At 35.4% G+C, this 25,400-nt stretch overlaps 1 protein-coding gene across 6 annotated transcripts in view; it reads left to right on the forward strand.

The window, feature by feature from the left end:
- NAALADL2 (N-acetylated alpha-linked acidic dipeptidase like 2) overlaps nucleotides 1-24,561 on the forward strand; it is a 1,170,852-nt gene extending 1,146,291 nt beyond the window's left edge. For 5 of the 6 annotated variants that reach the window (XM_072961150.1, XM_072961146.1, XM_072961152.1 and 2 more), the window contains one exon: nucleotides 21,918-24,561. In XM_072961150.1, coding sequence (XP_072817251.1) covers nucleotides 21,918-22,116 — 199 coding nt within the window. In that variant the 3' untranslated portion in view covers nucleotides 22,117-24,561. The remainder of the gene's footprint in view (nucleotides 1-21,917) is intronic. The other variant, XM_072961129.1, reaches the window with a different exon arrangement.
- The last annotated feature ends 839 nt before the right edge of the window (nucleotides 24,562-25,400 follow it).

Genomic DNA, 25,400 nt, shown 5'->3' on the forward strand with positions numbered 1-25,400 from the left:
AAGCTAAACAGAAAAATAAAAAAGGACTAAAAGGAAATGAGGACAATTCAAGAGACCTTTGGAACATCAACCACATAAATATTCATGCTATAGGAATTCCAGAAGAAATAACAGCTGAAAACTCTCCACACCAGGGATGGAGGGGCAGCATCAAAGTCCAAGAGGTGCAGAGTGTCTCACACAGGATGAATCCAAAAACGAACATACCAAGACATATTGTCATTAAAGTCATAAATATGAAAGATGAAGAGTATATTAAAAAGAGCAAAGGAAAAGCAACAAATAGCATACAAGGAAATTCCACTCAGGGGCTATCAGCTAACATTTCAGTATAAACCCCACAGGCCAGAAGCGGGTGACACAATACATTTAAAGTGATGAAAGGGAAAGAAACACCTACAACCAAGAATACTCTACCAAACAAGGTTCTCATTCAGATTTGATGGAGAAATCAAAAGCTTTACAGACAAGGAAACGCTTTACAAGAAATGGTAACGGAACTTCTCTAAGGAAAACGAAAATGTTCCTCAGTATAGGCAAACATATAGTAAATGTAGGAAATCATCCACACACAAATCTAGTAGGAAAGTTAAAAGACAAAAGTAGTAAAATCATCTATATTCAAAATATAAGCAGTTAAAGGATATGTAAAACAAATAGATGCAAAATATGATATCAAAAACAGTAATCATAAGGAGAGGAAAGTATGAATGCAGAGTTGTTAAAATGCATTTGAAAGTGAAAAGAATCACACACACACACACACATATATAGAGAGAGAGATTGCTATATTAAAATTTATAGTAGCCAAAAGTCTATAATGGATACACATACAAAAAAGAAAAAGGAATCTAAACATAACACAGAAAGATGGTTATCAAATCACGAGAGGAGAATAAAAAAATACCTAGGAAAATAACCTTAAAATAATTAACAGGATGTCTATAAGAACATACGTATCAATAATTTCCATAAACTAAATGGGCTAAATGCTCCAAACTGTAGATTCAAAAACAAGACCTGTATATATGCTGCCTATAGGAGACTCACTTCAGATCTAAGGGCACAAGTAGACTGAGAGTGAGGGGGTGGAAATAGGTATTCCATGCAAATGGCAATAAAAAGACAGCTGTGGTACCAATATTTACATTAGACAAAATATACTTTAAAGTAAAGATTGTTATATAATGTCCTCCTTTGTTTCTTTCAACCATCAAGAGATCAAGAAGATATAACAATTGTTAACTATATAGGGACCCAACATAGGAGCACCTAATACATAAAGCAAATACTAACAGACAAAAGGGAGAAACTGATAATAATATAGTAATAGTAGGGGACAACGCTCCATTTAAATCATTGAACAGATCATCCAGAAAGAATACCAATAAAGAATTACTGATCTTAAATGACACATGAGACCCAATGAACTCAGTAGATATACATATATACACATATAGAAAATTTTATCTAAAAGCTGCGGAATACACATTTTGAATTGCATGTGAAGTAGTCTCCAGGATAGATCCCATACTAGGCCATAAAATGAGCCTTGATAAATTTAAGAAAATTGAAATCATATTAAGCATCTTTTCTGACCACAATTATGAGACTAGAAATTAACTGTGAGGTAAGAAAACATAAACAGGTAGAAGCTAAGCAATATGCTACTAAACCACCAACGAATCACTAAAGAAATCAAGGAAATCAAAAAATAACTAGAGACAAGTGAAAATGAAACATGACATTCCAAAACCTATGGGACACAGCAAAAGTACTTCTCTAAGAGGGAAATTTATAGCAACAAGAACTCACCTCAGGAAACAAGAAGAATATAAAACAACCTCATTTTTTACCTAAAGGAACTAGAGAAAGAAGAGCAGATGAAACCCAGAATTAGTAGAAGAAAAGAAATCATAAAGATTACAGCAGAAATAAATGAAATAGAGAAAAAAATAGAAAATATCAACGAAACTAAAAGCTGGTTCTTCAAAAACAAACAAAATTGATAAACCTTTAGCCAGACTCTTCATGAAAAAAGGGGAGAGGGTCCAAATCGATCAAATCAGGAAAAGGAGAAGTTACAACCAAATACAGAAACCAACCACAGAAATACAAAGATCATAAGAGACTACTAGGAGCAAATCTACAGCAATAAAATGGACAATCTAGAAGAAATGAACAAATTCTTAGAAGTATACAATCTCAGGAAGAGCTGCCAAATGGTGAGGCAGAAAGCTGATTTTAGTGTGCTTGTAAGAGGAGGTGAGCTCAGGGCCTATCTGCAGAACAGCTGTTGATGTAGAAGACTGAAATCTGCCAGAAAAGATTTCTACAACTACAGACCTAAAGAAGGAACCTCAACAGGATGGGTGGGGAGCGGGGGAGGTGGTGCTGACTTGCAATATAATCAAATCCTATATCCCCTGGGTGGGTGGCCCACAAACAGGGCAATGGTTATGTTGCAGAAGTTCTCCCACAGGAATGAGAGTTCTGAGCCCCAGGTCAGAACTCAGAGATAATAGCTCAAAACTTCCCTAGCCTGGGAAAAGAAAACAGGCATTCAATTCTAGGAGGTGCAGAGAATCTCATACATTAGCCCAAAGAGGAACACTCACAAAGGAACACTGTAATCAAATGACAAAAATTAAAGAGAACGCTAAAAACAGCAAGGGAAAAGCAACAAACAACTTACATGGGAACTCCCATAAAACTATCAGCTGATTTTTTCAGCAGAAACTGCAGGCCAGGAGTGGCAGAATATAAAGTGATGAAAGAGAAAAACCTACAACCAAGTGTAATCTACCCAGCAAGATTCTCATTCAGATGTGATGGCAGAATTACAAGTTTTACAGACAAGCAAAAGCTAAAAGAATTCAGCACCACCAAATAAGATTCACGACAAATGTTAAAGGAACTTCTTTAGGCAAAATAACAAGGCCACATTAGAAACAAACAAACAAAATTATGAAATGAAAAAGCTCACTGGTAAAGGCAAACATACAGTAAAGGTAGGAAATCATCCACACACAAAACTAGTAGGGAAGTTAAAGACAGAAGTATTATCCACAATAAGCAGTTAGAGATACATAAAATAATTAGATGTAAAATGGTATCAAAAACATTAATGCTAAGAGGAAGAGAGTACAAGCGCAGTACATCTCAAATACATTTAAAGTTAAGAGATCACCAACTTAAAACAATCTTGTTTATATATAGACTGCTATACAAAATCTTCATGGTAACCACAAACCAAAAATCTATAATAAACACACACATACACAAAAGAAAAAGGAATCCAAACATTACATTGACGATGGTTATCATATCACAAGTGAAGAGAACAAAAAGAAGAGGGGGCAAAAAGACCTACAAAAACAAATCAAATCAATGAACAAAATGGCAGTAAGAACATACATATTGGAAATTGCCTTAAATGTAAATGTACTAAATACTCCAACCAAAAGACATAGTAGACTGGCTGAAAGGATTCAAAACAAGACCCACATATATATGCTGCCTTGGAGAGACTCACTTCAGATCTACAGACACATACATAATGAAAGTGAGGGAGTGGATAAATGTATTTCACACAGATGGAAATAAAAAGAAAGCCAGAGTAGCAATAGTTTTATCAGACAAAATAGACTTTAAAATAAAGACTGTTACAAGAGATAAAGGACACTACATAATGATCAAGGCATCAATCCAGGAAGAAGGTATAACAACTGTAAATATATATGCATCCAGCATAAATGTGAGCACCACAATATATAAGGTGATTATTAATTGACATAAAAGAAGAAATCCACAGTTACACAATAATAGTAGGGGCCCTTAATACTCCACTTACATCAATGGACAGATTATCCAGAAAGAAAATCAGTAAGGAAACACAGGCTTTAAATAACAAATTAGACCAAATGGATTTAATTGTTATTTATAGAATATTTCATCCAATAGCAGAAAAATATACATTCTTTTCAGGTGCCCATGGAACATTCTCCAGGATAAATCATATGAAAGGCCACAAAATGAGACTTGGTAAATTTAAGAAAATGGAATCACATCAAGCATCTTTCCCGACCACAATACTTTGAGACTAGAAGTCAACTACAAAACGAACAAAAAAACCCTGCAAATAACCCAAAGACATGGAGGCTAAACAATATACTACTAAACAACCAAAGGATCACTGAAGAAATCAAAGAGGAAATTAAAAAATAATGAGACAATGAATATGAAACACAGTGATCCAAAACCTATGGGACATAGCAAAAGCACTTGTAAGAGGAAAGTTTTTAGCCTTACAAGTTTTCCTCAGGAAACAAGAAAAATCTCAAGGAACCTAACCTTACACCTAAAGCAACTAGAGAAAGAAAAACAAAAACAAAAACAAAAACAAAGTTAAAAGAAGGAAAGAAATCATAAAAATCCGAGCAGAAATATATGCAATATAGACTAAAAACAATAGAAAAGATCAATAAAACTGAAAGCTGGTTCTTTGAAAAGATAAACTTGATAAACCTTTAGCCACACTAACAATGAAGTATCAGAAAGAGAAATTAGGGAAACAATCCCATTTACCATCATATAAAAAAATAAAATATCTTGGATAAACCTACATAAGGAGGCAAAAGATCTGTACTCAGAACACTGTTAAGATGCTGATGAAAGGAATTGAAAATAACATACAGATGGAACAATATACCCTGTTCACGGACTTCAAAAATCAGTATTGTTAAAATGACCATACAACCCAAGGCAATCTCCAGATTCAGTGTCATCTCTATCAAAATAAAAATGACATTTTTCGCAGAACTAGAACAAAAAAATTCTTTTAATTGCAGGGAAACAAAGAAGACCCTCAACAGCCAAAACAGTCTTGAGAAAGAAGAACAGAGCTAGAGAAGAATCATGCCCTGACTTTAGACTATAATCAAAACAGTATGGTACTTGCACAAAAACAGACACAATGATCAGTGGAATAGGATAGAAAGCCCAGAAATAAACACATGCACTTCTTGTAAATCTATTTTTAAAAAAGAGGCAAGAATATACAAGAGAGAAAAGGCACTGTCTTCAGTAAGTGGTGTGGGGAAAATTAGACAGCTACATGTAAAAGAATGAAAATTAGAACATTCCCAAACATCATATACAAAAATAAACTCAAAATGGATTAAAGACCTAACTGTAATACTGGATACTATAAAACTCCTAGAAGAAAACACTGGCGAAACACTCTTTGACGTAAATTGTGATTTTTTTGGACCTGTCCCCTAAAGCAAAGGAAGTAAGAGGAAAATTAACAAATGGGACCTAATTTGACTTGAAAGCTGTCTCACAGCAAAGAAACCATCAATGCAATGAAAAGACAACCTACTCAGTGGGAGAAAATATTTGCTAATAATATGAGCAATAATGAGTTAATATCCAAAATATATAAACTGCTCATATAACTGAGTATCAAAGAAACAAGCAACCCAATTTAAAAATGAGCAGAAAACCTGAATAGACATTTTTCCAAAGAAGACACAGAGATGGCCAACAGGCATATGAAAAGATGCTCAACGTTAATTATCAGAGAAATGCAAATTAAAATCATCATGCAATCACCTTACAGCTTTAATAATGGCTATCATCAAAAGGCCTCAAATAATAAATATTGGCTAGGATGTGGAGAAAAGGGAACCCTTGTACATTGTTGGTAGGAATGTAAATTGGAGCAACAACTGGAAAACAGTATGGAGGTTCCTCAAAAACTAAAAACAGAACTACCCTATGACCCATCAGTTTTCCTGGGTATATATCTGATAAAAATGAAAACACTAATTTGAAAAGATACATGCCCCCTAATATTCATAGCAACAGTTTTTCTTTTTTTACAATTGCCAAGATATAGAAGCAACCTAAGTGTCTTTCAATAGGTGAATGGATAAAGAGGATGTGGTGTGTATACATACACACACAATGGAATACTACTCAGCCATTAAAAAGAATGAAATTTTGCCATTTGCAACAACATGGATGGGATTGCACGTAATAATTCAGACAGAGAAAGACCAATACTATATGATATCACATACATGGAATCTAAAAAATAAAACAAACAAGTGAATATAACCAAAACAAAACAGACTCAGATACGGAGGACAAACTAGTGATTACCAGTGGGGAGAGAGAAGAAGGGAGGGGCCCAACAGGGATAGGTGATTATCAGGTACAGCCTATGTGTATAAAGTAAATAGGCTACAAGGACATACTATACTTCAGTAACGAAAATGAAAACCCACACACCAGAAAATGAGTCAACCTCAGATATGAAGTCTTCAGTTATAGTATCTACTTAAATGTTATAATATTTAGATAATTTGATACTAAAAAAGAGCACAGATTTTAAGTGTTCAGGGTGGGTGAATTACTTAGTATCTGTGATCAACTCCCTCTTTTGTTAGAACACATCCTCAGGCAAGTATCTCTAACCTTCCAACTTGATTTTGAAAGGGGATCATTGTCATGGAGTAGGGAGAACAACTGATTTACCATTTTCCTAGAGATGATGCTCTGAGTTATTCTAAGTTTGGGGTTTGCTATACTCTGGCAATTTGAGTTTCAAGCTTAGTGCATGTTGAAATACGATTTTAATATGTCCCAAAACAGAAACAGATAATCAAATTAAAACCCTTTCAACCATGTGATTTTCTAAATCTTGTGTCTGCTACTTGGGCTGTGTGATGTTAGATAAGCTATCTCTCTGTGCCCTTTTGTTTCTCTATAAAATGGATATACTAATGGTATATTTTGCATTAAGTTGTTTTAAGGATTAAATGAGCTAAAATACTCAAAATGCTTAGGATACTGCTAAGCATATTATAGGGGAGGAAAGAAAAAGCCCCTTTTCTTCTACCACCCTAAATTCTTTGACTGGGTCCCTACAAATTAGAGTGACCGAAGACAGATTAACAAGAGAAAAGCAGTTTATTAATACAGGAAGCACACATCAACACAAAAGAAATTCAGTGATGACTATCTCAAAGGGGTGATCAGAACTTGGGCATATACAGTGCCTTAAAAAAGAGTAATGAATTTTTAGAGAAGTGACAAGACCCCCTGAAAAAGGGTTTTAGACTTCCAAGGGTAGTAAACCAAGTGAAGGGAAATAACATGAAGGAAACTAAAGGATGATGAGAATTGTTTTAGGAGTATTTGTTAAGTTGATTCCTCTTGGTGGTGTCTGTGGGCTGATAAGAGTCTAGATTCATCTCCAGTAATTAATGGTTGGGGGAGGATACAGACTTCTTCTGTATACAGTTTCTCAGTTGTCTTCAATACTATAGAGCTACAGTAATTAAAACAGCATGGTATTAGTAAAAAAAAAAAAAAAAAAACCCAGACATATGGATCAATGGAACAGAATAGGGAGCCCAGAAATAAATCCAAACGTTTGATCAATTACTCTTTGACAAAGGAGGGAAGAACATACAATAGAGTAAAGGCAGTTTCTCAGCAAATGGTATTGGGAAAACTGGACAGCTGCATATAAATCAATGAAGTTAAAACACTCCCTCACACCATACACAGAAATCAACTCAAAATGGCTTAAAGACTTAAACATAAGACAAGACACTATAATCTCTCAAAAGAAAACATAGGCAAAACATTATCTGACATAAATATCAGCAATGTTCTCCTAGGGCGTCTACCCAGGCAATAGCAATAAAAGCAAAAATTAAAAAATGGGACCTCATTAAACTTAGAAGCTTTTGTCCAGCAAAGGAAACCAGAGGCAAAACAAAAAGACAACCTACAGGAATGGGAGAAAATATTTGCAAAAGATGAGACTGACAAGGGCTTAATTTCCAGAATGTATAAACAGCTTATACAACTTAGTAAGAAAAAAGCAAACAACCTAATCCAAAAATGGACAGAAGACCTAAAGAGCAATTCTCCAGTGAAGACATATAAATGGCCAATAAACACATGAAAAAATGCTCAATATCACTAATTATCAGAGAAATGCAAATCAAAAGTACAATAAGATATCACCTCACACCAGTCAGAATGGCCATCATTTAGAAGTCCACAAATGATAAATGCTGCAGATGCTGTGGAGAAAGGGGAACCCTCCTACACTGTTGGTGGTAATGTAGTTTGCTGCAGCTGTTATGGAAAACAGTATGGAGATTCCTCAGAAGACGAAATACAGACTTACCATATGATCCACCAGTCCCACTTCTGGACGTATATCCAGAAGGAACCTTAATTCAAAGAGATACATGCACTTGAATGTTCATAGCAGCACTATATACAATAACCAAGACATGGAAACAACATAAATGTGCACTGACAGATGACTGGATAAATAAGTTTTAGTATATTTATACAATGGAATACTACTCAGCCATAAAAAAAGAAAAATGCCATTTGCAGCAACATGAATGGACCTAGAGATTGTCATTCTAAGTGAAATAAGCCAGAAAAAGAAAGAAAAATACCACATGATATCACTTATATTTGGAATCTGGAAAAAAAAAAGACAAATGAACTTATTTGCAAAACAGAAACAGACTCTCATAGAGGTTACGGGGGGAGGAATGGAGGGGGAAGTTATACATTTACAATAAATTGAGAGTTACAGATATTCAGATACTAACAGATATATAGATAAACAACAAGTTCATGCTGTATATCGCTGGGAACTATATTTGATACCTTGTAGTAACTCATGGTGAAAAAGAATATGAAAATGAATATATGTATGTTCATGTATGACTGAAGTATTGTGCTGTACACCAGAAATTGACACAACATTGTAACCTGGCTATACTTAAAAAAAAAATACACACACACACAGAAAAAAAACAAAAAACAAAGTAGCATGTTTGGGTGGCTTACTCCCTACAATATATTAAATGCTCACAAAATACTAGCAGTTATTATTAACACCATTATTAATTTATGCCATTAAATATATTCCATATCTACTTCTTAGAAACCTGGAGAAATGCACAATGAACAAGAAACTCTCTGCTTTTGAGTTCTGTCTAAGGAGAGACAAGTATCCATCAAATGGTATATAATGAAACCATTAGCCACATGCCATGGTTGCACTGAAGAGAATCAACAAAGTTTGCCTTGGCAAAGCATGAACATGAATAGTTGAGCTCCTTTCTGAAATTCATCAAATTTGCGCACTAGTTCAAGAAACCTATGCTCGCATTAGTACCTCTCAGAGTCAGTAGCTGGATTTCCAAAGCATTGAGGTTCATTTTCACAGGAGTAAGTTTCTTTCACACTTAATATAATGTTAAATAAATCATGTAATTTTGTACTTAATAACATGCCACTAGAACAGACAAGTTTGGGAACAAACCAAGACCTCTTGGTATATACAAAACTCACCAGAGGGAATTTCTAAGTATATATGAATGTTTCCCAATAGGTTTAAGCATGAGAGCAGGGGAAAAAATATATACTCCTAAAGTCATTCCAGACACACTGCATCTGAATCCCTTGAGTAGTTTTTAAATTTCTCACATTATTCTTACACACACTCAATTTGCTAAACACTGCTGCCATATTTTAGAGCACTTGGCTAATAACATTTTTTTCAGAGACTGCTTTTTATTTTTTAAAAACAACTCTATTCTGGTCTAATTTCTGTAAACTACACATACTTCAGATGTACAATCTGATTAGTTCTATAAGACCACCATCACCCTGATGCCAAAACCAAAGATATCCCAAAAAAGAAAAATACAGATCACTATCCCTTATGAATATAGATGCAAAAATCCTCAACAAAATACTAGCAAATCGACTCCAAAAATGCATTAAAATGATCATACACCATTATCAAGTGGGATTTATCCCAGGGATGCAAGCATTTTTCAATACGCACAAATCAATCAATGTGATATACCACATCAACAAATTGAAGAATAAAAAAACATGATCATCTCAGTAGATGCAGAAAAAGCTCCTGATAAAATTCAACATTCACTTATGATAAAAACTCAAAGTGGGCACAGATGGAACATACCTCAACATAATAAAGGCCATATATGACAAAGCCACAGCTATCATACTTAATGGTGAAAAGCTGACATTTAATAAAAGGGAAAAAACTGCAATGCAGTAGGGCAGCAATCTAGATGGTAATTCCAAGACAACCCTATTGAAATAGAGTTTTCTTTCCCATCACTAGTGTAGTAGATGTTTATTGGGCTGCTGTTTTAAAATTTTTTTTAAAAATCTGCCTGATACCAAAATTTCTTTCCTCTATGAAGGGAAGTCCCTGTGAGCCTGGTGGAAAGCTGGGCTTATCTCCCCACAGAAGGTAAGAATCTAGGCATTCTGTTCCTAAGTTGAGGTACAAGCATATGACCTCAGTTCAGTCAACTGGATGAGCTCTCCCAGGAAGTTATGTCTGAAAGAAGTGAGGCAAAGATGTAGAGGCAGTTCAAGATTATTCATGCTAGTTGTGGATCAAGATTCTGGCAATGGTAGCACAAAGGTGAAGAGAAAGCAATGCTGCCATGCTGGAGAAGTATTTTTACTGAAGCGGTGGCAGTGGGAGTGTCAGAAACATCAATGCCCTAAACATGTTTCTACAGCAAAATCTTGGTGGTATTCTTGTGATACTCGGCTTCTCTTGGTTACTGCCTTGTTCTCAATGTTTTTCATCGCTACTGTAAACTATTACATGTATATGTATATGTAGTATTTACATATGTACACACCTTCAATAAGTAGGCTTTTTTCTTAAATAGGTAATTTTTGACCTGTACAACCAAATGTATATCTTCTTTGAGTCGAGTATCTGCAGAACCACTTCAACCCTCTGACACCCATGGCTGAGAGTACAGATGAATACATCTTCTTTTAGGGTTCCCAGAGCAAAGAACTAACATTTCTACTATTTACTCACAATCTGGGTGTTTTTTTTGATCAACTTCAACATAATAGAAATTTGCCTGTCTGGTACTTGTAGTTTTAAAAATTTTAAGTATTTCAAAATCAGATTATTTTAATTTTTAAAATTTTCACAGTAAATTATATAGTGATCCATTTGTTTACTGGCATAAACCATTATGGTAGCGAAAATACTTACAGATAGTAATGCACCAGTAAACTGTGAGCAAATTTACTCAGCTAAAGAATAGCAACAGTTTGCTTAAAGGATTCTTTATTGTCACACTTTCAAAATGGATGTTTAGTAACAAGTTTAACAATTCTGTAAAATGTGAAAGGTTATCTTTCTACTGTTTGTGAGTAATTTTACCATAAGGCATTCCTTTATTAAATACTTTCAACCTTCATGATTCAACATTCATGGTTTGAATAGATCCATCAATCAACTTAATACTTATGTATTTCTTCTGGATAAAATTAAGCAAACATTTTAATGTTCTGTTGATTTTGAAGTTTGCAGATTATCTTGAATAATATACTTGCTATTCAAGAGAAACCATGCATTTATTACCTTAAGGCAGCCATTTTCAAATGTCAACTGAATGAATTATCTAAATTATTTTGATCAGATAAGCTCAGTATAGTTATTAAGAAATATACAGATCTGTTTTTAATAACTATATAGTCAATAAAATTGTCTACATGGATACATTTGATTGAGTATTGCCAAAAACTACTCAAATTGGCTTAAAGAGTTAAATAGTAGACTCACATAATTGAAAGTCAAGAGGAAGAATGGATTTTAGGTTTGTTTGATTCAGCATTTCTATCATATCACCAAGGAATAAGTTTCTCTCTGTCTCTCAGCTCTGCCTTACATGGTATCATTTCAAGGTAGAAACAAAACGTAGGATTTACAGATTTCACATCCATACTCTATACTATTCCAAAGGAAGAAGGGTTAGCTTCTGGTTGTTCTCTCAGAAATGCAAGATACTACTGCTCTTAGAAGCCTCCAAAAAAAATATATTCCTTCAAATTTTATTGCCAAGATCTGGTCATATGCCCATTACTAAAATAATATATTTGATTAAAGAATTACCTTATGCTGACTTAATTAGGACTATTATCTGAATCAGTATTATGACAACTGAAATCAGATGAATCAAGTTATATACATAGCATTAGGACAGACTCCTAGAGCTTTTTCTCCAAACTGTAAGGCATATCCTGAATGTCACATAGAGTATGTATAGACTTTGTATTTATTACATGCCCATAAAGAGTACACAGTGTGATAAATGTTATAGAACATGAAGGGTATGATGTAGTTAGGAAGGCAAGAAACACAAAACCATTGAAAGCTGTCAACTGAGCGAGAAAATGCACAATGTAAAATTTGTGAGTTAAGTTTTATCAAGGGACCTTACTGAGGACTATAACTCAGGAGACTGCCTCTCAGATAGCTCTGAGGAATGTGTTCCAGAGCAGTAAGGGAGGAGCCACTATATATATGAGGGTTTTTCCCCCCCTTGGGAAAAAAGGTAGTTGAACATCAGAAGATTTTGCTAATCACAAAGAACAGACATCCCAAGTTAATGGTTTTAATGCATGTATGCGTATGGGAAGATGCAAGAATCTGGGTACACTGAAATTATTCTTTAGATATGCATCTTAACTATCTAGGGACAGTATCTAAAGCACAGAATGCTTTGTGTTTTTCTCCATCCTGAATTCCCCTCAAGGTGCACTGTCAGTGGGCGACTGCAGTGATTAATGGCTTGACCCTTGTGGAACTAGAATGGCAGGCAACATTCTTTGTTTACACAACAAAACAGTATTTTCTAACTACGTATGTATACATATCTATACATATATACATATACACAGAATAAAGTGAAAATTATTGTAAAATATAAAATTAAATAATTTCATACCATATAATATTCTAAGTGCTTTATATGGAAAATAAGTTAATAATTTAAATTATTGATTATATACTTGGCTTTCAACATAGACCGTAAACTTCTCTTTGCTATCCCTGAGCACCTAACACAGTGACCTCCTCATATTAGAAGTTTAATAAGGACTGTTAAGCAGAGTGAGGCAGGAAGGTCAATATTGGCTCACTCACTCACCTTGTTTAAATAGACAGAGCCTATGTTATAAATTTTGCCTTTAGAGTGAGCTTTCTAAAGCAAATAGTTCACACCTTTTTCATTACTGGAATAAAAAATGAATTACTAGTTTTGTTTGGTTTTGTGGCCTCAGCATTATTGTTCACTAAAGGTAATGAAGGTAAGGAAAGAGTAATGGAGAAAATGCAGGTGCAAATATTTGGAGGTCTGGATTGAAGGAAATGCATCCTATGTTAATTGACAAGTGCCTGTAGGGTATTCAGATGAAATTGTCCTTGGAGGGTGACAGGCCCTAACTGCTGAAATACTAAGAGAAATGAGCTCCAAGTAAGAAAGAAAAGTTATACAAATATTGAAATGTAGGTCATCCATATATTCAGAGGTAAGATGGAAAGAAAACAGCAAGGATGAAATTGAAATAAGAACAAAACAAAACAAAAAAACCCAACTGCATGAGTATGAAAAAATCATGGTTAACTGTATCACCATCTCCAAATAATAGAAGATGCTAAGGATTGTTTTAATCTTGTCTGATTTCTGTCTCCCATTTTGATTCAATGGAATCGTTTTGAGTGCAGAAATCTAATTTTTCTTTGCTGATAGACCATCACAAACTGTGTCGCTCAGAGATCACCTTCCTTAAATATTCTTAAAAAAAAAAATCATCTTTCTCAGGAAACTTCTCGAGAAACAATGTAGTTAGATGGACCGAAAAGTCTAGAATAGAATTGTTTACTCTCTCTACTCGTCTTTGTTCTATTTTAAATGTAATTGTACTAGAAACAGAATCATTTTTTCCATTTCTTGGGCCTTAACTCAGTAAGACGATCTATATTCAAAAGAAACAAACAAACCATATGCTGGATTGGTTAACTAACATTTTTTGTTCAGTGGAAAAATCCCACTTGGCAGTCCATACAGATTTTAAAGCTCCTAATGTATCAACACAGATATCTTCACTTTGTAATTAAATTACTTACGAGGACTGTTGGGCACAGTTTTCCACAAGTGTCTTCTGAATTCAGCCAGTCATTTAAAGAACTGTCAAATGCACATCATACATTGTGTTCTGTCAGTGGTATTCACAGGAAATAAGAGACGTGATGCCTATGGCAATATAAACCCTTCCTTTCCAACGGGGAAGAAAAACACTACCAAATTACGTCTGTTATCCACTGCTCCAAAGTCACTCAAAATTTAGTGGCTTAAAATAACTACTCAACATGGCCATTAGCAGGCCTGAGCTAGACTTTTCTTCTGGCCTGGGCCAGGCTGGGATCTGTCATCTCCTGGCTGTGTTTGTCTGCAGCCAGTGCTTCCGCTGCCTGATGGCTTGGGACTAGCTAATACAGGAAGGCCTCAGCATAACAGTTCCCCTCTGCTCTGTGTGTTCTCTTCTCCCGGAAGGCTAACCCAGGATTTTCACATGGGGGCTTGGCAGGGTTCCAGAGAAAGACGCAAAACATGCCAGAAACTCTGAGGCATGAGCTCACCATATATATCACACTCATTAAGGCCAAACCCGATTCAACACATAGGGGAATGTGTGTTCCATCCCACCTCTTGATTGGAAGAATTGCCAAATTCTATTTTGAGGTAGCCTGCAGACAGGGAGGAGAGTAATTGTCACCATTTTTGCAAAGAATCTATCATACATCTTTCTGCCTTAGGTGTCTGCAGAGTGAGTTGATGGCTTGACAACAACAATAATGGTCTTAAGTCTTATTCTGCTTTTGCTAGTTTAGACCACATTCAAATTTAGCTGAGTGGACATCTGTACTATAAAGAGTACAGCCATGTATTTGGTGAATTCTCATGGACATAATACCCAAGTCAAATAATCTTTTCTAATGTTGATTAAAATACAATAATCCACCGTTAACTATCCCTATAGTACAGTTAGTAAAATCACTAAAAAGAGTTAGCAACAACTGTAAGGAACTGAGCTGACCTTTTCTCTCGATGTTCAGGGTGTATACCCAGTCAGTTTTCAAAGGCATGACTTATGATTTAGTGTGATTTCACTTAGGAATTCCTCAACGTGGGGTATAATGAATATTAATTAAAGTTTAGAATGGGTGGCATCCTTCACCCATTTATGAATCCAAGAAGGAACATTTGAAAGAGAGGCATTGTTTCCATTGTTAATTTGCTAATTCACACACCAGGAAATGACTCATGAAAACTTTAGATGCCTTTGTTTCAAAATTCATTTTCTTCAGTTTTCCTTCTCTTTAACTGAGTGGAAAAGATTTGTCAGTTGAGTAAAGATGCTTCATCTCCTTCACTGATGCTGCCGGGAGTTATTAATTAGGTTTCTGAGCTTGGCGCTGTTCTCTCCTGGTCACCGTGATGTGTCATTGAGACAGAACCATTAAAATGAGTGATGTGTGTTGTAATTTCATTAGTGTCATCAATAATGTATTACACTTTCCTTTTAGTAGTCTCTTTGTGTTGTGTGTGGGTCAGGATGACTGTATGAATTACATTTATAAGATCCAAATTGTCACAGATGAGAGAAGATAGGCATGAGGGTAGAATTAATGTTATTTTAAACACGGTAACTACTAAAATGATTTCAATTAAATAATATTTTAATTAGGTCTGATGTCTCTGCATGCCATACTGAGATACATGTTGTGTGTATGCAAATCGAATGGTGATTTATTGAATTAATAACACAGTCCATTCTTTCTGCCAGCAAATTTTTCTGAATCGAACTAAAGCAGGTATATCTAAGAGCAGCAACAGTTCAGAGAGGAGTGTGATTCCTTGTGGTTATAAAGAACAGATTCTTGACATGGAATCTCTTCAAGGGTGTTTTCTCACTTTTTTTCCACCCTTTTTTCCTGCCTGACATGTCCCTTTTGACTGCCTATTTGTCAATTCCTAGTCTGTCCTCATCTGAAAAACACAATTCTGTCACTGAGAAGGTGAGACATATTTGAGTATTCCGATATAGTATATATTGATGACATCTTTTAACTCCATTTAACTGAGGTTGAATTTTGGTCACATAACATGGGAATACAAAGATCTTTTGGCTTAGAAGTTTCCATCAGAAACACTGATCTAAGTGAAATATTTTCAAAGGCGAGAATCATTTGCATATTAAAAATTGGAACAATAGTAGTTTTGCTCCCCAGGGATGATCCCAGGGTACTTGGGGTTATTGACTGAATAGGTAAGGAAGTTCTCAGAATAAGTATATGTAAACAAATGTGATAAAATGTAAAAACATGGCTGGGTTTTTTGTCTTCCATTCAAATATTAAAACTAAAATAATACGATACCTTTTTGGAAAGGGGCTCTACAAAAATTTATTTTCCGTAAGCAGGAAGCTAAATGGTTTTTAGTACACAAAAGAGAACTAGTAAAAGATAAGCTACTTCTGAAAATCGTAGGAGAAATTATCCTCCTCATGAAAATTTAAAGGTATTTTTGTCATCCTCAATTTGCTTTTAAGGTACAGCAATCTATCAAGGTAAAAACAAAAAATTCTGTTACAATAAAGATCAAGTGACTTAAGTTACATCAGCAAGTACCCCAAATGAAGATTTTTCTCTTAAATTATGATGAAAGAGTCCCAGTCACTAATCTTCACCCAGAATCTTAAGTATCTGTAGTTTTAAGCTGATTTGTATCCAATTTGAGTAGAAATGGATATGAGTGTTTATCCTACATAATAGCTTGCCACAGCCTACTACTTGAATCATGTAGCATATGGAAAATGCGTTTAGCTCCTTGTACAATTTCACGAGCCAAAAAGAATCCATTTCTATTCACATGGCTTGTTTACAGTCATTATAAAAGTATTACTGTGTTGCTTACTAGTTAGGAAAAGCAAATGTTGGCACACTGCAGACTCCACTGCACTGGTCTTTAAGAAATTTACATATTGCTTTCCAGTTTAAAAAAAAAAGACAGTAATTGTGTGTCTTGTGCTTTAGACCTAAACACTCATTTTAGGGTGTATTTTTATTCTTCCACTTTATCTCTTTTCTAGATTATTTTGTACCAGTTATGGCTGAGGTTTTACATCAGTATATTCGAGATTGTGCTCATGCTTAAATGAGTTGTCATTGAGGGATTAATCCTGTAACTTTTATGAGCATGTTTTATTAATATCTTATCATTAAATAGAATATTAATAATATTTAACATTTAATAACCATAGAATATGTATATGGGAATGTATGTCATGCCAGGGGGGTTTACTTTCCCAGAAAAGTCACTATAACAGCCCCCAAAATCATGCTCCCATAATGTGTTAATTACACTGGTTACAACTAAAGTCATTTAAAGGGGCAGTTCTGGATAACAATGATTATATTTTTGTTTTTCAGCACACTGAGCAGTATGTCCTCAAGGAATGGAAGTATTTGGTACAGCTTTTGAAATTATTTTTACACTCTTAAGTTCTAGAAGTATTATTTGCCAAGAAATGATTTATAATTAAAAATGAAATTGATGAACTAGAGGGAGAGAACTCAAAATTACAAATGTTACGAAAGATGATTAAATATTGTTATACTAATTTTGTTATTCTTAATGATAAAACAGTATAAATTGTCCACAAATACTTTAAGTGACTGAATAATTCAAATATATTTAAAACTGTTTTTATCCTCAAAACACCTTAAATATTAAATCAGTGTTTATCTATCTATCTATCTTTTCAAATGGTTCACTGTAAATTTAAACATATTTGATAGATATCCTGACACCAAAAACCCACTCCTTTTTTATGGCAATTAGGGACTATGTTAACATGAAAGTAACTTTTTTACAGCTTCTGTAGGCAAATACATGTGATTATCTGAGGCAGTTTCACCTTCATTTGGGAAAATTCCATGTTTGTATCAAAGTTTCTTTGTATTAATTGGTTTATTTTACCACTCTCCTCCTCCTTTAATGATATAAAATATAAATATTGTAATATTTACTGAAACTCTCATTAGGTGTTTTGCTAATTCTGTTTTGTTTGAGTCATTTTGATACAATAAAAACTTAACTTTTACACATAAAAACACATGTGTACATGGAAGCAACCTGAATGTCCACTGACAGATTACTAAAGAAGTTGTGGTATATTTGTAGAATGGAATACTACTCAGCTATAAAAAGGAATAAAATAATGCCATTTGCAGCAACATGGATGGACCTAGAGATTGTCATTCTAAGTGAAGTAAGCCAGAAAGAGAAAGAAAAATACCATGTATCACTCATATGTGGAATCTAAAAAAAGGAAAAAAAGGACACTAATGAACTCATCTACAAAACAGAAACAGACTCACAGACATCATAAACAATCTTATGGTTACTGGGGAAAGGGGATGGGAAGGAATAAATTTGGGAGTTTGAGACTTGCAAATGTTAGCCACTATATATAAAAATAGATTTTAAAAAAAGTTTCTTCTGTACAGCACAGGGAATTATATTCAGTATCTTATAATAATGTTTAATGAAAAAGAAGATGAAAACAAATATATGTATGTATATGCATGACTCGAGACATTGTGCTGTACACCAAAAATTGATGCATTGTAACTGACTATCCTTGAAGTTAAAAAAAAACACATGTATACTTGTATCTATGTGTATTTATATATAATTGCTTATAGGATTGTTTTAACATAGTGCGGTGGCTTCTTCTGAACATCTCTTTAACCTTATTAATACTGTGGAAATAGCAGAAGAGAAGTCCCTATTTCAAGGACTGTTCTTGTAAAAGTAGATCCACATTTTTCTCAGAGTACCACTCACAGCCAAAGCATTGCTCGTGACCCACTTGCCACTCCATTTGGAAATGTTTTTCTCCCTTCTGTAGCCAGGGAATATGTGTTTCTTAATGCACAGGTTATACCTGCTTTCAAGAATATTTGGAATATAAAGAAGTATCTTCCTTGCACAGCTCTTTTAATTCATTTAATGTCAAGTGTACTCACAGGAACAAAGATCAAGGATATTGGATTATTAGATATAGTTCCCATTTCAAATAATACATTGTGAAAAAAAAATACTGAAGTAATCTCTGAATTCAAGGATCTCCTGTCCCACTGCCACCCAACAGGTACTATTATCAACTGATAATAGTTGACCCCAAAATCTGCTATTTTTAAGTTAGCTGATGCTTAAAATGCAAAAGAACCTGAATTGAGGTCATTTATACTGACAGTAGAGGGCTTACTAAATTCTTGTCACTGAACAAAGCCTGATAAAAATTTAAGTCAATTAAATATAAGCATAATGCAAGACCTCCTATGTTCACAACACAGAATGAAATCTGCTGAAGAGGCAAGGTATCTCTCACCCCTGACATGTAAAGCAATAATATCGTAGTGTATCTTGAAAATATAGGGATCAGGGTCCCACAACAGAGAAGAAAAGAAGTAAGTTACTGCAGAAAGCAGTTGGATATTTAAGGAAAAGGAGTGACTTGCAGGGTTCTGGCATGAGCAATTAGGTAAATTTCAGTGCCCATTCACCACCACAGAATACAGAGTGGGAAGTTCGGGAGCAGTTGAGGTAGTGGAGCCTTGATAAGATGGGAAATGATGGTCCAGAACTCTATATAAAAATGAGGTTGGTGCTAGGGAAACGTATAAGTTAATTAAATCTTGAACTGTGGCCCTTGCTCCATTTTCTCAAACTTAACTACCACTGTCTAACTCACATCTGTGTCACTTTTCATCCGGACTGAGCAGTTCTCTAGGCTTTATATTACAACCAAAGTAATTATTCCAAAATACAATCTAATAACCGTTCTTACTTGGTTAAAACCTTTCATTAGTTTCCTATTGCCCGAGAAAAACTGTAACCTCCTTAGCCTGATAGGGAAGACCTTGCATGACATGGTCATGACTTTTGCTCTCCCAGCTCTTCTCCCAAAGCTTCCCTCTCTGGCCTTGCACTATGGTCATAGAGAAACACTGGTAATGATGCACGGAGGACACCAAGCTGTTTTATAAATCCATACCCTGCCTGTGCTATTCCTCCTGCATAGGGTGCTGTCTCCACTTTCTAGCTTGTCTCCTTTCCAAAACCCCAGTAACTGGCAATTCCCATCATCCTTCAAGATAAAGTTGAAATATTTTCCATTATGAACTTTTTCTGACCTTTGCCAGCAGCAATTTGTCGTCTGTTATCACTAGACCTTATACTTCTAATATGACAATTAGACAACTATATTTTAATTATTTACACAGCTGCCTCTCTTATTAGACCATAACATTTCAGCTATTTCAGCTAGTTTGGGTTGGAAATAAGTCAAATGATGCAATGATCCATAGTGTTCTACCAAAATGTACCTCTTTCTATCAATCAGTGAATAAAAGGAACCTCTTTAGACATGTCCAAGGCCAAATTCCTCTTCCTCGGATATTTGGATACATTTCAAGGTAGCATCTTATTACACACTCTACACTTAGGAGAAGACATCTGGATGTCAAACATACAAAAGGAGAGAACAGTATAATGAATACACTACCCAATTTCAACAATTATTAATTAATAGTCGGTCTTGTTCTACTTGCACTGTCCATATCTCCACCCTTTTTCCTTCTAAATATTTTGAAGCAAATATAAGAAATAGCATTTCACTTGCAAATATTACTGTATGTATTTCTAGAAGGACACTTTGAAATCGTACTGATATCATTATCACACCCAAAATGTTAACAACTTCTTAGTAAGTCTTTAATTAGTATTCAGTTTTGTACGACGTTTCATTTTTTTGTTTGAGAACAGACCTAGTAAAGTCTATACTTTGTGACTGGTTGATATGTTTTGTTTGGTCTAAAGCAGCTATACTCAACTAGGGGCAATTTTGCCCTGTAAGGGACCATTCCGGCAGTCCGGAGACATTTTTGGTTTTCACAACAGCTACGGACTGAACGTTTGTGTTCTCCCAAAATGCATATGTTAAAATCCTAACCTCAAAGGGATAGTGTTTGGAGGTGGGCCTTTGGGAAGTAACGCAGGTTAGATTAGGTCATGCAGGTGGGGTCCTCTTGATGGGACTAATGTCCTTATGAAAAAGAAGAGAAGTCACGGATCACTCTGTGTGCATGCACAAGACTTTGTGAGACTATAACTAGGAAGAGACCCCTCACCAAGAATCTAACCACTCTGGCAGCCTGCTCGTGGAATTACAGCCTTCAGAACTGTGAGAAATAAATATCTGTTGTTTAAGCCACCAGTCTATGGTATTCTACGACAGCAGCCCCATCTCGCAGACAACTCAAGGAGGGGATGCTACTGGTATCGAGTGGGTGGAGGTCAGGGATACTGCTAAACATGCTACAATGCACAGGACCGCGGCCACAATGAACAGTTATCCCCCCACCCGCTCCCTGCCTGCTCTACCACCCAGTGTCAATAATGCAAGGCTGAGAAATCCTAGTCTGGAGGCTCCTCCTTATTTCTTACTGCAATTTATTTTTTGAATAAACTGGATCATTTGTCCTATAGAATTTCCCACAGTATGTTGCTGATTACAAAACCATAGTATAATTTATGTATTTTTCTTTCCCTCATTATTTATTAGACATTAGATTGAGAAGCCTCATCAGATTCAGATTCAACTTTTTTTTTTTTTTAGCAAAACTACTTTTTTTCATAGATAGTATTGTGTAATTCCATCAAGAGGTACATACAGTCTCCTCCTCTCCTTCTCTCTCATCACTATAGGGAACTTTTGATGGTAAATGTCTATATCCATTCATAGAGGCCAAAAATGATAATACTGTATTTTTATAATTTCACTTATTACAACCGTCACTGTTTCTTGGAAATATCTTTATGACGTTTGATATGAAAATAGCACTGCATAAAACACTTTCTCCTTCTGTATTTCTTTTTTAGAAATATCCTGTACCACCTTGATGGGAAGACAAGCCAGTTTTCAATACTCCTGGAGGCTTGGGAGCACTGCAAGTCACTTGCATCAAATGAGACCCTTCAAGAAGCTGTGTCAGAGGTGCTGAACAGCATCAGTGCAGCTCAGCTTTACTTCAAAGCAGGACTCGATGTGTTCGAGAGTGTCTTAGTTGGAAAGAACTGAGAAAACTCTCAGCATTTACAGTTTGTTTACAGTTCCTCAAGCGAAAGCTCTAATCTGACCAGATTTTCTGACATTGAAGACTTTTTCCCCCCAATGGCTTTTTATATAAGCATAAAGTTATTCTTACTTTGTATTTTTTAATATACGTGTAAAAAGAGCATTTTGCACATTTAATATTTTTCTTCATATCTACCTTTCTGATTATGCAAAAGCAAGTTATTGAAATAATAGTTAAGATTTATCTATTAAAAAGAAATCTGCTGTATTTTTATATATATATATAAAAATATTTGGGGGGAAAATGTCCAAGATGTTTTAGACAATCATTGCTCCTATAGGTAAAACACATAGAAACAGAAAATATTCCCTATGTTAGAGCTTTAATGACCTAGTCTCTGTCATAGAAGTGGCCAGTTGACATGGTTTCAGATTACTCAACATGAAGAACAAGTATTCCGACGGAGTGACTGGTTGACCAAAACCACTTTGAATGTGTCTATTTTATAAAATGAAGTGCCTGTTTGTAACACAACTAGCTGTAGTAATACACTGGTTTTGAAATTGTATTTTTTTAAAGTATTAATGAAAAAAAGAGCCATAAACATTCCAGGGGAACATCTCAAGGTAGCTGCACAGAGCAATTTAAATGTAAATTTTTTTTTCCCTAACAACTCATAAGCTGAGTAGCTCTGAAGCCCCTGATTTGTCTCAGTTGATTCTATAAAAATTTCAGGAGTGATGTATATCTTATGCAGGAGGAAATGTCTCTTATTTCCTCCTGTGTCATTTCCGTTGGAAGCACTGAAACAGAGCTACTCTAAAATGAAAGCATCGCACATCACCTCTCCCCCTTCCTGTACCTTTTCTTGAACTTGCTGCAAGGCAGTTTTCACAGAATACCATGTAATTTTTACAGGAAAGTATCAAATTTTTTCTTTGAAAAATCCCAAAATATCTTAAAAAGCATCAAATTCCTATTTCTGCCAACAGAAAGACTTATTATGAACAAAATAGTTGTACTGATCAACAAAAATTTCCTTAAGTCTACAAAGAAACTGGATATTTTTCCCATCTTTATACTTAATTGTGACTGAGATGGCAACATAGAAAATATTCAAGCTTCTACTTTTATGCAGAAAATATGGTGTAAGAGTGTGTCTTTCCCACACTTCAGTTTTTTTCTCATGTTGAAAATGCAGCTTGTCTACTGACATTGTCATTGAGTGGCCTTAGTATCCTCTCTTCCCCAAGACCCCAGAATTCTACTAGGTGGCAATTTAAACTTTTAGCTTACCCGTAAAAATTGATTTGGTATTGGATAAAGCAGTTCCCCTTAGGAGACATCCTCAGACCATCTCATGTGAATTATTTCTCTGCCTAACACAACATTCAAACCCACGTTCCCACCATACACCTCCAGAGCAACTTCACAGACACTGCCCAGATGTGAAAGTCTTCACTTCTTGTGGATGAACATGAACGTAATCATTGTTTAAAGGAAAACTAACAATGTGGGGAAAGAATTCATCAGTTTTGATTAATTGATTTATAAGGGTCAGCTGTTCCTACCATAAGTAATGTTCATACGCTTAAGGCAAAGAAGAGAATTGAGGCAATTAGCTCTGTAATTCAGGCAGAAATCTGTTTCCATCTGAACTGCCTGTGTGCACATATTTTACGTAAGAAATGCAACTACCTTACAACATAGATTTCTTAACCAATGTATGTTAATGTTTGTTTGAAAGTATTTGCCGTGTGGAGCAATGTCTACAGCAAAGGGCTAAAGAACCAAGCCCCCACATGCCTCAACATCACTGGCCTCTCTTGCTCCACAGAAAACAGCAGAAAAGACATGGGAGGAATACACATATAGATGCCTGTCAGGTCAAATAATAGAATACTTTGTACCAAAGGAGCTGAAATACTGAATTAAGGTTCAATGTGTTCATTCCAGTTCTTCCTTTGGAATTGAATTAAAAACAAAGACAAATAATCATCAGTTTGGTAGTTTATCCTTTTAGGACAAAATCCTGGGTCAATTCAGTCTCTTCATTTGTTAATAGTGTTGAAAGAGCACAAAACGTTTGTACGTTTGCTTAAAGATTGTGTACTTAGCTAAACCACATTGCACAGATCAAAACCTCACTATTCTGTGTTTTTAACTTCTAAATGATATGGTATTTTCTATTTGAAAACTGAAGTTAACTATGGACTAACATGTTTTTATTAGTCTGTTTAAGAGATTATGTGAAGAAACTGAATTGAAACGGACGTCCACAAGTGTACAAATGCTGCTCTTTATCTCTGACTGCAACAAACCTCTTAACGAGGAACGTTACTGCTATAGTCTGATTAACTCAGGGTTTCTTCAAATTTCTATCATTTTAATTTTTCCTTAATGCATCCAAGTAAATAAAACCCTATGCAAGTCAACATGTGTTTTCATAAGTTGGCAGTAGGTTGAATTTGTTGCTGAGATATCTGGGTGCCTGGCACGTCTCATAATCCTTCGTGCATAATAGTGTACCAGGACATAATGAATCAGAAATGGTTATTCTCCAAAGAAAATGTGGCAGATGTGCACCACTGCAGTTTGAGTGTAGGCAGGGTATACATGGGATGCCGCCCTCTGTGAAAAAGTACAGATTCCAGAGTCAAAGGGAAGCCTGAGACATCCTGGTCTAAGCCCCGGAAGGTCACATTCAGGGAGGGAAAGCGACAGTGCCCCCGTCAGATGCAGCAACTGAAGACAAAGTGATTCAGGAAATTTGGTGGAGTTACCCCAGCTGGTAACAAAAGTGCTGTTAGAATTTAAGCCTCTTTGCTTTCTCATGTAGAGTATCTCATGCCGTCTCGGGGGTAATAGGGTTATAAATAGTTTCCAGTACATTCTATGTAACCAGCCATTGAATCAGATGCTGTGTGGGCTGCAATCACTGCTTCTTAAGTTAAGGACAAGTTCATTCTCTGACTATCCCTAACACACATGACTGTCCCAGGGGCACCACGCAAAGGGCACACAGACTAGGTACTTGAGGGAGGTGGAGAGAGTCTCCACGTGGCACCCGCGGTCAGGAGGGACAGCACTGAGGAAAATGCTCTTCTCAGAGGACATGTTAGCCCCACGTTAAATCAGCACGCCTCCGAATGTGGATTTGGGGAAGGAAGTCTAAGGTTCTTGACCTTCAGCAAGCCTTCCCCGATGTACACTGATGTTTAAGAATTTCTCATCTACGTTAATCCTGGGTCCTGAGAAAACATTAGTTGGCAGTATATCTAAAGAA

Source organism: Vicugna pacos, chromosome 1, assembly GCF_048564905.1.
Source record: "Vicugna pacos chromosome 1, VicPac4, whole genome shotgun sequence".
In the NCBI taxonomy this organism is placed as follows: domain Eukaryota; kingdom Metazoa; phylum Chordata; class Mammalia; order Artiodactyla; family Camelidae; genus Vicugna; species Vicugna pacos.